The sequence below is a fragment of the Diabrotica virgifera genome, chromosome 2 (genome assembly GCF_917563875.1).
Source record: "Diabrotica virgifera virgifera chromosome 2, PGI_DIABVI_V3a".
Taxonomy (NCBI): Eukaryota; Metazoa; Arthropoda; class Insecta; order Coleoptera; family Chrysomelidae; genus Diabrotica; species Diabrotica virgifera.
In genome coordinates, this window is record NC_065444.1 from 35,556,935 (window position 1) to 35,572,617 (window position 15,683).

A 15,683-nucleotide genomic window follows, 5' to 3' on the forward strand; every position below is an offset into this window, starting at 1 on the left:
AACCAAGAGCGGCTGTCAAGAAAATGGATACGACTTCACCAATGTTTGAGGAAATAAGGTAACGGATGAATTGTTTCATGTTGTTGTAGATGGCACGACCTTCTTCAACAGCGGCTACAATGGATGAGAAGTTATCATCAGCCAACACCATCTCAGACGCAGATTTAGCGACAGCAGTTCCTGAACCCATAGCAATACCAATTTCGGCCTTCTTCAAAGCGGGAGCGTCGTTTACACCATCACCTGTCTAGTTAAGATAATTTTTGTATTTCCATTACTCTATTATGATACATTTAAAAAAAAAAGATTTTTTTATTTACACTTACCATAGCAGAAATTTCATTCATGCTTTGCAAATACTCAACAATCTTGGATTTGTGAGCTGGTTCGACTCTGGAGAATAATCTAGCTCTAGCGCATGCAGCTTTTTGTTCAGAAGTAGGCAAATCGTCGAACTCACGACCAGAATATGACTTTCCAGTAGTATCTTCATCTTCAGTGAATACACCAATACGTCTGCAAATGGCTTCAGCAGTAGCTTTGTTGTCACCAGTGATAACAATAACTCTGATACCAGCAGCGCGGCATTGAACAATGGAGTCAAATACTTCTTTACGTGGGGGATCCAACATACCAACAACACCAACGAATGTAAGATTGACTTCATATGTGTAGAATTTGGTTGAATCGCCAAGGTCCATTTCGTCTGGTTTCATGGGGTTATCAGCAGTTGCTAGGGCAAGACAACGCAACGTGTCGCGTCCACAACCATATTGAGCGGTAAGATCAGTGATTCTCTTTTTAAGAGTGCTGGTAAGTGGTACTTTTTGAGATCCAACACGAGCGTGTGTACACCTTTCCAAAACACCTTCTGGAGCTCCTTTAACGAAGAGTTTAGGTCCATTACCAATACGAGATGGTTTGAGGGGTGTGCAGTAGGAAGACATAGATTTACGATCACGTGAGAATTCCAAAGTGAATTCCTTCTTCCATTTAGTTTCAATGTCTTGTCTAACACAGATGGCAACCTGTCTACGATCTCCAGTTTTACTGACAGAGAAGGGATTCATTTTTTCTGCTAATACAATGAGAGCAGTTTCAGTAGCTTCACCAACTTTTTCGAAAGCTTGTTTGAATTCATTGAAATCAATGGCGGAGTCATTGCACATAATACAAATGGTACCAATTTCATGTAATGCGTCAAATTCTGCACATTTAACTTTTTGTCCTTTAAGGAATACTTCACCAATAGGTTCATAAGTGGAGCCAGTGATTTCAAATTCATGGAAAGAGCTGTCGCTGCCTTCAACTTTATCGAAAATAAACATACGTGAGACTGACATTTGGTTGGTGGTTAAGGTACCAGTTTTATCGGAGCAGATGACAGATGTGCAACCAAGAGTTTCTACAGATGGAAGGGACCTTACAATAGCGTTTTTCTTAGCCATACGACGAGTACCAAGAGCAAGACATGTAGTAATGACAGCTGGTAGACCTTCAGGAATGGCAGCGACAGCCAAAGCTACAGCGATTTTGAAGTAGTAGACAGCACCTTTAATCCATGAACCACCATGGGCTGGGTCATTGAAATGTCCAATGTTAATAGCCCATACAGCAACACAGATGACTGAAATGACTTTGGAGAGTTGTTCACCGAATTCGTCCAATTTTTGTTGAAGGGGAGTCTTAATTTCTTCCGTTTCTGACATTTCAGTTCTGATTTTACCAATGGCGGTGTTAAGACCAGTTCCAATAACAATACCACGTGCTTTACCAGCAGCAACATTGGTACCTGAGAAAAGAATGTTTTTCTTGTCTTGGTTGACAGCTCTTGGGTCGGGAATGGCATCGGTGTGTTTGATCACAGAAACGGATTCACCAGTCAAGATAGACTGATCGATACGGAGTGTTGTTGAGAAAATTTTAACTAAACGAATATCAGCGGGAATTTTGTCACCCACTGACACTTCTACTATATCTCCGGGTACGATTTCTTTCGCCCGGATTTTCTGAATACCGGATTTGTCTTGTCGGACAACTTTGCCCATTTCTGGTTCATATTCTTTAAGAGCTTCAATGGCGGATTCAGCATTTCTTTCCTGAAAAACAAACCAACTTGTAAGTAAAGAATTACCAAATTACTTTATATGGATAAATATGTGTATATATTTAAAATTTAAAGAGACGGAATTAACCAAAAGTACGAATCTTAGTATGCGTTTTGAGAATGATATCAGTCTTCAAAAATAAGAAGCAAATAAGCCTTATAGGCTATTGATTATATTCAAAATAAGATAGCTAAAAGGAACTACAACGTTAACGGGGTTTTATTATTTCTTATGGTCAATGGACATCTATATATGAAAAAACCGCGGAGTGCTACCATTTAAAAGGGTGCGTTTTTGAGAAATGGGTGAATTAGTCCCTGGGCACAGGTTACATTAGGGGGAGTTCTATGCACTTTTGGTACAAACATATCTACATAAAAATTGTTCCTGGTTAAATTTCATATCTAAATATCACTTTTTAAAGTCAATGATACTTTTTTTTACAAAAATATATTCAAAAGAAAAAGCACAAGGAAACCCAAAAGAAAGAAATTTTGTTTTTTGGTCCCATAACTTTTGTCCACGAGGATATAGGTATAGACATTGCTTTACAGAAAAAAACTTACATATTCCTTCTTTAAAATGTTCTTTAGTAGAGGTAGTTAGGATTTATAGTTTTCGAAATATGATTTTTCAAAGTTCGCCACTCACAGCAATTTTTGGCAATTTTCCTTGTTATTTCGCAAATATTGTTCTGTAACTTTTTTCTACGTAACTTTAGGTATATGCAATGGTACGCGTAATAGAAATAGAAATCAATTACCTTTAAAATGGTCTACTGTATAACGTTGTGTGACTTTTTTTTAGAGATTATGGTTTTTCAAGGTTTATTTTTAACGATTTTTTATAATATAATATAAAAATAAAATAATATTATTATATAATATATTATACAAGGTGTCCCGAAAAGAATGGTCATAAATTATACCACACATTCTGGGGTCAAAAATAGTTCGGTTGAACCTAACTTACCTTAGTACAAATGTGCTCATAAAAAAAGTTACAGCCCTTTGAAGTTACAAAATGAAAATCGATTTTTTTCAATATATCGAAAACTCTAGAAGATTTTTTATTGAAAACGGGCATGTATCATTATTATGACAGGCCCACCTTAAAACCAAATTATAGTGAAATTTGTCCACCCCATAAAAAATTTATGGGGATTTTGTTCCCTTGAACCCCCCCAAACTTTTGTGTACGTTCCAATTAATTCATTATTGTGGTACCATTAGTTGAAAACAACGTTTTTAAAACTTTTTGCCTTTTAGTATTTTTTCGATAAGCCAGTTTTTATCGAGATGCGGCTACTTTTTTACTATATTTACATAAAAAATTTATGGGGGTTTTGTTCCTTTAAACCCCCCAAATGTTTGAGTACGTTCCAATTAAAGTATTATTGTGGTACCATTAGTTAAACACAGTATTTTTAAAACTTTTTTGTCTCTTAGTCTTTTTTTGATAAGTCAACTTTTATCGAGATGTGGCTTCTTTTTCAAAATATACCAAAAAATTTAAGTTATAAATAAATTTTCAGATTATTACCAGGTGTCTATAATCATACTTAACCATATACAAATAGGTGGTGGATTCGACAAATATTCAAAATATCTCGATAAACACTGGCTTATCAAAAAAGTACTAAGAGGTAAAAAAGTTTTAAAAATATTGTGTTTAACTAATGGTGCCACAATAATAATTTAATTGGAACGTACATAAAAGTTTGGGGGGGTTTAAGGGAACAAAACCCCCATAAAATTTTTATGGGGTACACAAATTTCACTATAATTTTTTTTTAAGATTTTGCTATGATAAAGATTCCTCATGTCCATTTTCAATAAAAAAAGCTCTAGGAGTTTTCGATATATTAAAAAAAAATCGATTTTCATTTTGTAACTTCAAAGGGCTGTAACTTTTTTTGTGTGCACTATTGTATATAGGTAAGTGAGGTTTAATCAACCTATTTTTGACCCCAGAATCTGTGGTATAATTTATGACCAATCTTTTCGGGACACCCTGTATATTATATAATACAATATTATATATAGTATATATAATATAATACTATATTATATATTATATAATACTTAATATAAAAAAAAATATTATTTTTTACATTTTTTACGATTATTTTTGAAATTTCTCATTTTACAACTTTTTTTTTCTTGTACATGAATATACTATATATTGCTCAATAAAGAGGGCTTACTTTCTGTTCTTTAAAATTGTGTGGAAACCGAGTGATTCTTTGATATTTTTTACCTGTATTATTTAAAATTATTTCTTTTACAAAAATTACATAAACATTAGTCTTAGAAAACAACACTTTAGTTAAAATTATTTAAACGTTGACATTTAAAAAATTTTCAAAATCAAAGTCCATCTCTTCGTTAGCATTAGCATCAATATCTTCCTCTGACACCTCAGTTATCTTAGAGTTCCCACAAGCCCATTACTACCCATGCACATGCACCCTTTGCAGAATATTGAACAACTAATTCCTATCTTCCTACAACCGTAGTTTTTTGTACATCCTTTGGTACATTTACATGCTATTTTTTCAAGCAAAGCTTGTGGTGCAGGAGCTTTGACAGTAAATATTGGAATTAATCCATATTTTGAGGTTTGCCCTGCCGAGTCAAGTGGATCCAAAGTATTACCTATAAAAAATAAGATTCAATAATAACACACAATCACATAAAAAAGTTATAATGAGGAATTTAAAAAATAATCCTAAAATCAAAAATCGTTGCAAGTATTTATATATTATTATACATTTTGAAAAAGCATATCTTATTGAAAAATAATCCTAGAATTTTTTGTAATACACCATTTTAAAGTAAACGGAATAAGCTTTCAGTTTTATTATATAATATATACCTAAATGTAGAAAAAAAAATTATGATGGGAAATTTAAAAAATAATCGTAAAAAATTTAAAAACTCGTTAAAAGTATAAAGTCTTGAAAAAGATAACCTCTTTAAAAGAAGTCGTACAACATTATACAGTAGAACATTTTAAAGGTAATTGATTTCTATTCCTCTTACATGAACCTTTGTATATGCCTAAAGTTACGTAGAAAAAAGTTACAGAACAATATTTGCGAAATAACAAGGAAAGTTGCCCAAAATTGCTGTGAGTGGCGAAATTTGAAAAATCATATTTCGAAAAGTGTAAGTACCAGTGACCTCTACCAAACATCATTTTAAAGAGAAAATATGTACAGTACAACCTCGTTTAACCGGACTAACTGGGACCGGAAGCGATCCGGTAAATCGAAAATCCGGATAATCCGGAAATATAATTAGGTTAATAAAACTACATATGTGAAATGATAACTTACTATATTTACACCCTGTATGATTTACGCGAGCATTAGTTTTTATTTACAAAAAAGTAATTGATCTTCATTTGTTTTAATTTTGTGTGACGTTTCAATGCGGCACGATCACGTAAACGTGATCGCATTACATACATACATACATAAAATTATAAAAATTTTTTTTTATTTTTTCATTCCGGATTGATCCGGATAATCCGGACATCCGGATGAACGAGGTCCGGATTAACGAGGTTATACTGTAAGTATTTTTTCTGTGAAGCAATGTCTATACTTACATATATCCCCGTGGACAAAAGTTATGGGACAAAAACAAAATTTCTTTCTTTTGGGTTTCTCTGTGCTTTTTCTTTTGAATATATTTTTGAAAAAAAAAGTATCTTTGACTTTAAAAAGTTATATTTAGATAGGAAATTTAACCAGGAACAATTTTTATGTAGACGTATTTGTACCAAAAGTTCATAGAACTCACCCTAATGTAACCTGTGCCCAGGGACTAATTCACCCATTTCTCAAAAATACACCCCTTTGAATGGTAGCACTCCGCGGATTTTTCATATATAGAGATTCATTCACCATATGAAGTAATAAAACCCCGTTAACGTTGTAGTTCCTTTCTTTAGTACATAATCAATAGCCTATTAGTTCAGCGTAACTAGATGAAACAATTCGACAGCCCATTGTCTAAAGTTAAGCAAACAAGGACAGTTGTTTTTTCCGACCGAGTGTTTTCGCCGGAGTAAGAGACATTTAGGTCCTCTCATTATATGACTGAAGTATTGGACCTTTCTCATTTTGATGATGTTAATCAATTGTAGCTCTTTGTGCATGGTCTCTAGCACACGTTCGTAGATATGTGTGGCGTCCACAGGATTCTGAGCATGCGACGGTAACACCACAACTCGAATGCTTCTATTTATTAAGATTTTTATTTTTGTTGTCCAGGTGTGACATCCATAAAACGAAGCGAACCATATGTAGCACTTCAATACTCTTTGACCTGTGGTCAATGACAGACTTCTACTGCACGATACAGAACACCAGTTAATAAATATTTTTCATGCAGGTTCTATGTAGTTTTTCTATTTACTTAAAGCAGCTTACTTCAACAAAAACACAATAATTCTAGAAAAACACAAAAATTAAACACGTCTTATAGCTTGGTACGTGTCTTCTTAGTTTTCTTAGTTCAGGCGAGACTTGTTAATCTCTGTTCTCAGTAAAGATTAGTTCTGGTGTCATCTCATCTGAGTTCATCGTAAAGATGGATTCCTCATAGTCCTAGCAGTATTTGTATGGCTATTCAATAAATTATTCGGCCTCCAAGTTGTTCGCTTAGAATATCAGGATGGTGATAAATATATAAGGGAATGGTTGTTCGCTTTGAATATCAGGATGGTGATAAATATATAATTCCAGAGGAGGGAGATCTGTGATAGCCTCTAGAGATGCCCTTCCTGTACTATTCAAGGCTCCTGTTATATTTATAAGTGCTTGTTTTTGTAGAGTGATTAGAGAGGTCACACAAGATTACAAAGTCGTCTGTTTTCACGGTCACGTCAACTTCACACTTAGTACATATAGCCAACAGATTACCTTTGGTTTCCACTACCAAGTTTTACCTACAACTCGCTTACAGTTCCAGAACTCACTCAGCCTGCTTGGTATAAGTATTTTTACTCACTGGTTGTTAGGACTTGTCACTACTTGACGTCATGGGAAAATAACATTGCGGAAAATTTTTCAAATTAAAACTACAATTTCTTCTTTGAAGATTTATACACTTAAACTACAGCTATAGCCTAATTATACATACCTGCCATACACCTACTACTGCGTTTGCAATAAGAATTAAAAGAATTACAAAAGGTTCTACGAACGCGGTGAATGCGCCATCGTGTTCTTCAAATAAAGCTAATACCTGAAACAAAACATAAAACATAAGTAAAAATAATTGCTTCTTTATTTGAAGACTAAACAAGAATAACAAGAATATAACGATCGTCTGTCTAAGCAGACTTATTATTAAACCAAATAAAAATATGTAGACGGTTTTGTTTTGATTCAATTGGAGCTCATGCCATCCCCTGACACGTGTTTCTATGATTACCCGTTATCAAATATTCTACCAACAGCGACCCCTACTATTAAACTAATCTGCAGGTGAAAAGTAAAAAATGTAATCTTATCATTTTCTCTTTTTTAATACTAATACATCAAACATAAAAGTTTAATGTAAAAAGTCCATAAAATATCAATAACGAATTATAAATGATTTAAGTAATGAAATTAAAATAAGGTATATACTAATTTAAATATATCTTCTTTTCAACATCATCTCTGTGTTCAAATGGTATGCTAATTTAAATATGTATAGCTTCTTTTCAACATCATCTCTGTGTTCAAAAAAGGATCTACTTAATATAATATAGGTATTTCAAAATGGTTATTTTTTGATCATCTGCTTTTTTGTTACTTATTTTTTTTTATTATGGAAATATGAGGAACCCCATAGCAAAGTCTTCTGCAACTCTCCACTCAGTTCGATATAGTGCGGCCGATATGTGAAACAATTGCACATTTAATGATACAAGCATATAAATTGGACCACATATACTACACATATAAAGGTTCAAATTTAGATTTGAGGCCATCTCAGATTTTGCCTTTTACAAAAATGGCGGGCATTGAAAATGGCGACTATACATATGTGTTTAATAGTACCATAACTCTTGAACGAAAAGTCCGATTTCAACCAAATTTGGTATATAGGTTCTTTTTTTGATTTACAAAGAAGAACGCAAGATGGATGTGGTGAACCAGAAGAACCGATTTACCAAAAGTGTTTTTACTGGTTGATTATGTAAAAATATGTTTTTTTTTCAATTTTTTCCCTCTGTATATATTAATTTTTCAAAAAGGTAATACCGCAATTGAAAAGAGCGTAAAAATATTTTGAACTTTTTAGTTATGTTAATTACCATTTAATAAATGCATAACGTATCTTCACATGTACCTATGTGTGACAGATTCGTGCAAATATTATAAGAATTATTGTGAATTTAATGGTAGAATCATATAATTTGGACCACATGTACTACACAGATCAAGGTTCAAATTTAGATATAAGGCCATCTCAGATTTTACCTTTTACAAAAATGGCGGGCATTCAAAATGGCGACTATACATATGTGACTAATAGCACGATAACTTTTGAACGAAGTCTGATTTCAACCAAATTTGGTATATAGGTTCTTCTTTTGATGTGTAAGATCAAGGTCTTGAACCGAAAGAATTGATTTACCAGAAGTTGTGTTTTTCCTAATTTTTATGTAAAAACATGTTGATTTTTTACCAATTCTTTCACCCTGTATATATTAATTTTTCAAAAAGATAATACCGGCGTTGAAAAGAGCGTAAAAACATTTTTTAGCAAATATTTTGAAGTCTTTAGTTATGTTAATTACCAATTAATAAATGCATAACGTATCTTCACATGTACCTATGAACCTATGTGCGGCAGATTCGTGCAAATAATATAAGAATTATTGTGCACTTAATGCTAAAGGCATATAATTTGGACCACATACACTTCACATACAAAGATTCAAATTTAGATATGAGGCCATCTCAGATTTTGTCCTTTACAAAAATGGCAGGCATTCAAAATGAATCTGCCGCACATAGCTACATGTGAAGATACGTTATGCATTTATTAAAAGGTAATTAACATAACTGAAAAGTTCAAAATCTTTCCTAAAAAACATTTTTACACTCTTTTCAATGGCGGTATTACCTTTTTGAAAAATTAATATTTACAGGGTGGAAGAATTGAAAAAAAAAACAACATATTTTTACATAAAAAACAGTAAAAACACAACTTCTGGTAAACCGATTCTTCCGGTTCAAAACTTAGATCTTACTCATCAAAAAAAGAACCATGGTGCCAAATTTGGCTGAAATCGGACTTTTCGTTCAAAAGTTATCGTGCTATTAGTCACATATCTTCAGCCGCCATTTTGAATGCTCGACATTTTTGTACAAGGCAAAATCTGAGATGGCCTCATATTATCTAAATTTAAACTTTTGTATGTGTAGTATATGTGGTCCAAATTATATGCTTCTACCATTCAATGCACAATAATGCTTATAATATTTGCACGAATCTACCACACATAGGTACATGTGAAGATACGTTATGCATTTATTAACTGGTAATTAACATAACTAAAAAGTTCAAAATATTTCCTAAAACATATTCTTACGCTCTTTTCAATGGTGGTATTACCATTTTGAAAAATTAATATACACAGGGCGAAAAAATTGAAAATAAATTATTTACATAATATAAAATAGTTTTACATAAAAAATCAGACAAAACATAACTTCTGGTAAACCGATTCTTCCAGTTCACGATTTCGATCTTGTAAATCACAAAAGGAACCTATGTAGCAAATTTGGTTGAGATCGGACTTTTCATTCAAAAGATATCGTGCTATTAGTCACATACAGTCGGAAAAATGAAAGAATACCCATGAACGAACATATAAAATACGTTGTATTTTCCTGTCACCGCATCACAAAGAAAATTGTCCAGTGCAAGTACATGTAACAATAATTATTACATGTACTTGCGCTGGCCAATTTTTTGTCTGACACGGTTACAGGAAAATACAGCGTGTTTTATATGTTCGTTCATGGGTATTCTTTCATTTTTCCTACTGTATGTATAGTCGCCCATTTTGAATTACCGCCATTTTTGTAAAAGGCAAAATCTGAGATGGCCTCATATCTAAATTTGTACTTTTATATGTGCAGTATATGTGGACCAAATTATATGCTTGTATCATTAAATGTGCAATTCTTATAATATTTGCACGAATCTGCCGCACTAATACTGGTTTGCTATGGACTGCATAAGTTGATCACCAAATTTGTGCCTTTCTGATACTTGACACTAACAAGACTAGTTTGGTACGTGATAGAAACTTTACTAATGCATTATAAATTATCTCATTTCCATTGCTAAGAGACTAATGATATTAAACGGAGCCTGTATATTGAGATCGTGTAGTTGCTGAATAAATTGATCTGTTTCATCCTTATACTTTTGGCATTCGAAAAAAATATGATCTACTATCCGTTGCAAGATAATTCGGATTTATATGTTTGTCTATTTAATATTCATTATCACATTTTAGTATAAATAATATAATTATTCATTTGAAGCGTACTTCCGCATACTTAGTACGCTTTAAATGAATAATTATATTATTTATACTAAAATGTGATAATAGAATATTAAATAGATATAAATATAAATCCGAATTATCTTGCAACGGATAGTACATCACCTTTTTCCAGAATTTTGACAATGATTTCTCAGACTTAAAAATAAAAAAAAAACATTAAAATAATTTGCGAATAAAGTTGAACACATTGGAAGTTAAAATAAACAGCAAAGTTTTATGATCCATAAAATATTCACAAAGCTTACACATATCTGCCACTTCACAGTCGTCCAAACTATGTAGCAAATTCTTTATTTTTTTAATTCCCACTCGACGTTAAACTTACGCAAATCACCCTAAAAGTCATTTTGAGAGATGAGACAGTCTTTTTGTTACGTTCTTGACGAATGCCCAATTGTTATTTTATAACACTTATTAGGGGAGTGCAATTAGAACGAGAAGATACAATGTTTCGGAAAAAATCAAACAAGGTTATATTTTTCTAAAACTTTTTTTGTTAGTTTATAAATATGTTAAAGTAAAAAGTTCTACTCACAAATTTCGCCGCTAATTGTTTAAACAATAACAATTGTTTTGTATAAATAATGTTAAGAATATGGGTGAATTTTAATAAACATTTTATTTTGATAAAAAATGTTTTTATTTTAGTTTTGATTATGCTGAACCCGAACCTGGCATTACAATTTGCAAATTCAAAATGGCGGATTCAAAATGGCGGATTTTTTCCTAAAATTCCTTAAAAAGCAGTTGTAAAATCCGAATTCTTTTTGCTGGTTGCTGAACCCGAATAAAATTTTGATAATTTAAATTATAAAATGGCAGATCCAAAATGGCGGATAACTTAAAAAATAGTTGTAAAATCATAATTTCTTTACAAAATTTATTTCTACATATATTTATTTTTGAGAGCTTTGATAAACCTAACTTAAATGTTAACATTATAAACTATAAAATGGCGGATCCAAAATGCGGATTTTATAAAAAGAACATAAAAAAGAACATTTTTCTAAAACATTTATCGTCTTTATTTTTAACAGGTTGCTGAATCTGAATTAAAGATTAAAAATTTAAATTTCAAAATGGCGGATCCAAAATGGCGGATATTTAAATGAAAAACAAGTAGAATCCAATCAAACAAATATGAAATTTCATTCTTAAAAAAAAAGATAAACAAATAATTTTCACAATAATATTAAAAATTAAAATGTATTAGAAAGAAAGAACAAATTATTCAAAATCTATCTCTTCAATATTCAAAAAATTGTTGCAATGGGATCATAAATAAAAAGTTATTCTTAGTAAAAAGCTCTGCATATTCTAAAACTTTAAATGCAATCATAAAATATCAATTTTTATCAATTTTGTACAAGATATGTCAATAAATAAAAATTTCAGTTAGGAGTAAAATACCTATATTTTTCATAATACTGAAAATTGTTATTATGGAAAGCTGTTCAAAATTAAAAACGATGTGTCAATATGCAGTTACACTTTTATGCAATTTTTTTACATAATACCTCGTATAATATTGATAAAATATAATATTTTATATTTGCATATTAAGTGTTAGACCATGAACAGCTATTTATGACGAATAACTTTCTTCATAAAATTAATAATAAATCAGTTATCATAAATAATAAGTGAAAATTTAATGATGTTTGGTATAATTAATTTGAAACAATATTAAAAAAAACAAATTTTCGATTAGAAGGATATAATTACATATTGGAACATAGTTTTTAATTCCAAACAACTTTTCTTTATGAAAATTTTCGATATTGTGAAATATAAAGGTACTTTACTCTTGAGTGAAATTCATATTTTTTGACATACCTCTTACAAAATTAACAAAATTTGATATTTGATGGTTGGATCTTATGTTATATACGATGCAGAGTATTTTATAAAGAATAACTTTTTTTCGTAAAACTGATATTAAAAAAGTTATCAATAGGTTCCAAGTTACGCAAACATACTGTATAAGAGCTAAAAAAAATTTTTTTGTTGAACATTTATTATTGTTGAATCTTATTATTAAATTAATTTTAGGTAAGTTTTACAGAAAAAAGGTTTGATCACTCTGTATATACATTTTTCAGCTGGTAATTTTCGGTTTTTGTATTACATTTTTGTTATCTTTCTTAGTTTTCTCAAAAACAAATTGTTTATTTCATTTTTAAACTAAAATAATTCAGTGTTTTATAAAGATCACATCCTAGGCTTTAAAAAAATATCAAAAAAAATTGTATTAGATTTATTCAAACTTGAGTAATACCGTCTTAAAGTGGTGGGAATTCTGTAGAACTACGAAGTTTTCAAAAATTACATTTTTTGAGACAGCGTATTATTTGAATTACATTTTTGAGATTTTTTTTGAATGAAACATCGTTTAGTAAGATGATTGAGAGGTAAGTTGTGCAAATTTGAGAGCTTTATAAGTAAAATTGTATTAGTTACAGATTTTTAAATCATTTTTAAACAAAATTCATGTAAGTCTCACTTTCCGCCCACACCGTACTTATATCCATACATTTTATTTCTTTTTATTACAACCATAAAATAGCTTGTTTCATATTGTTTCATGTCCAATTTGTAAAATTTCTTTTGATCCATTAGTTAAAGAATTACATTAAAAAAACTCAACCGTGCACTTCTTCCAACGCTAGTTTGCAGTGCGCCAATGTGTGTGAGAAGGGTGACTTTAGCGTTATAAATAAAAAATTACGGAAGCTAGAGATTTAATTTTAGAAAAATATTTATATAAGGTTTTTTTTTGTAAAATTTTCTGAGTTTTTCAATGGTCAAGTCAGTTTTTTTCTAAAAATTATATTTTCGGAGTTCAAAACATCTAACTTCGCTGTTCATTTGTTTAATAAAAAATGAAGCACCCACTTCTCCAGTAGAACTTTTTGATATGTTGTTTATTAAACATTTCTTAATGAAATTACAAAAAGTTTTATCTTGTTTGATTTTTTCCGAAGTGAAAATCTAAATGCACTCCCCTATATATAGGATCTATAAGGCTTTTCAACGATATATAGGGTGTTAGTAAAGAAGTATGAAACATTTTAAGGGCTAATTCTACATGAAAAAATAATGCCGGTTTGCTCTATAAACATGTCCGCAAATGCTTCGTTTCCGAGATACGGGGTGATGAAATTATTATTTCAAACTGCCAATTTATTTATTGCTGTAAGACCAGTAGAGCTATTAAAATGAAATTTGGTGAGTTTTAGGAGGTAGTTATTGCGCATTTTTTGACATACAATTAAGAGTTGTGTATTCATCATTGGCGCGCATACGGGTAATAGTCTGAATTTTTTTAAAGAAAAAAATAGTACGCCACTGAGATATTTCAAAATAAGAATTATTTTTAAATTCCACGTTTAATTTTTAATAAAAATCCTTTCCTGCCTTTTTTCCATATGGTGCACCGTTTTTATCCAGAAAAATACATCTTGGCGCGTATTTTTCATTTCTTAATACATTATCAAGAACTACAGTCGGAAAAATGAAAGAATACCCATGAACGATCACATCAATCACTTATTTTGTATTTTCTATCTTTTTCTATAACAAACGTTTGTTATTTGTAGAAAAAGACAGCAAATACAAAATAAGTGATTGATGTGATCATAACAAACAAACGTTTGTTATTTATAGAAAAAGACAGCAAATACAAAATAGGTGATTGATGTGATCGTTCGTGGGTATTCTTTCATTTTTCCGACTGTATCCAATATAATAATATGTACTAAACTAGAACGATAACAGAAAATATTACTAATAAGATTTAAACTAGGTGCAAGAAATGTTTAAAGTGATCTCCTTTACAGGTAACAGAAGAATTTTATATTCATCATTGGCGCGCGTACGAGTAATGGTCTGAATTTTTTAAAGAAAAACATAGTACGCCACTGAGATATGTCAAACTAAAAATCATTTTTGAATTCCTCATTCAATTTACGACAAAAAATCTTTCTTGCCTTTTTTTCATACAAGGCGCAGTTTTTATACAAAAAAATAAAACATTTTAACGCTTACAAAGTATTTGAGGTAGTTTCCATATGCATAGAAACTTAGTTCAAATACTTTATAAACGTTAAGATGGCGCCGCATATGAAAAAAAAGGCAAGAAAGATTTTTTGTCGTAAATTAAACCAGCAATTCAAAAACTATTTTAATTTGACATATCTCAGTGGAGTACTATTTTTCTCTTAAAAAAATCAGACCATTACCCGTACGCGAGCCAATGATGAATATAAAATTATTCTGTAATCTCTAAAGGAGGTCATTTTTAACATGTGTTGTAGCTCTGCACCTAGTTAAAATCTTATTAGTAATATTTTCTGTTTTGTTCCAGTTTAATATTATTATATTGGATATTTCTTGATAATGTATTAAAAAATGAAAAATACGCGGCAGAATGTTTTAATTTTCTGCATAAAAACAGTGCACCATATAAAAAAAGGCAAGAAAGGTTTTCTATCACAAATTAGACGTGGAATTTAAAAATAATTTTTAATTCGAAATATCTCAGTGGCGTACTATTTTTTTCTTTAAAAAAAATCAGACCATTACCCGTAGGCGCGCCAATGATGAATACAAAATTCTTAATTGTATGTCAAAAAATGCGAAATAACTACCTTCTAAAACTCACCAAATTTCATTTTTATAGCTCAACTGGTCTTAGAGCTATAAATAAATTGGCAGTTTGAAATAAAAATTTTAACAACCCGTATCTCCTAAACGCAGCATTTGCGGACATATGTTTATAGAGCAAACTGGCATTATTTTTTCATGTCGAATTAGCCCTTAAAATTTTTCATACTTATTTACTAACACCCTGTATGTATAAATTAAATGAAAAGATAAATTAAAACTGAATAAACATTTTCAATTTCGTTGCATAGGCGGTTGAAGCGTAGCACTGTCCCTGTTACCTTCCTTGTATACCGTATGTCCCAGAGATAGCAGACTAAC

The 15,683-nt window shown here is 30.9% G+C and overlaps 1 protein-coding gene across 3 annotated transcripts in view; it reads right to left on the reverse strand.

The window, feature by feature from the left end:
* The window catches only part of LOC126879491 (calcium-transporting ATPase sarcoplasmic/endoplasmic reticulum type), a 164,630-nt gene that overhangs the window by 30,408 nt on the left and 118,539 nt on the right, over window positions 1–15,683 (reverse strand). For all 3 annotated transcript variants that reach the window (XM_050642532.1, XM_050642533.1, XM_050642531.1), the window contains exons 5-7: window positions 7,262–7,366; window positions 327–2,099; window positions 4–247 (exon numbers count right to left, since the gene is read on the reverse strand). In XM_050642532.1, the coding sequence (XP_050498489.1) occupies window positions 4–247; window positions 327–2,099; window positions 7,262–7,366 (2,122 nt within the window). The remainder of the gene's footprint in view (window positions 1–3; window positions 248–326; window positions 2,100–7,261; window positions 7,367–15,683) is intronic.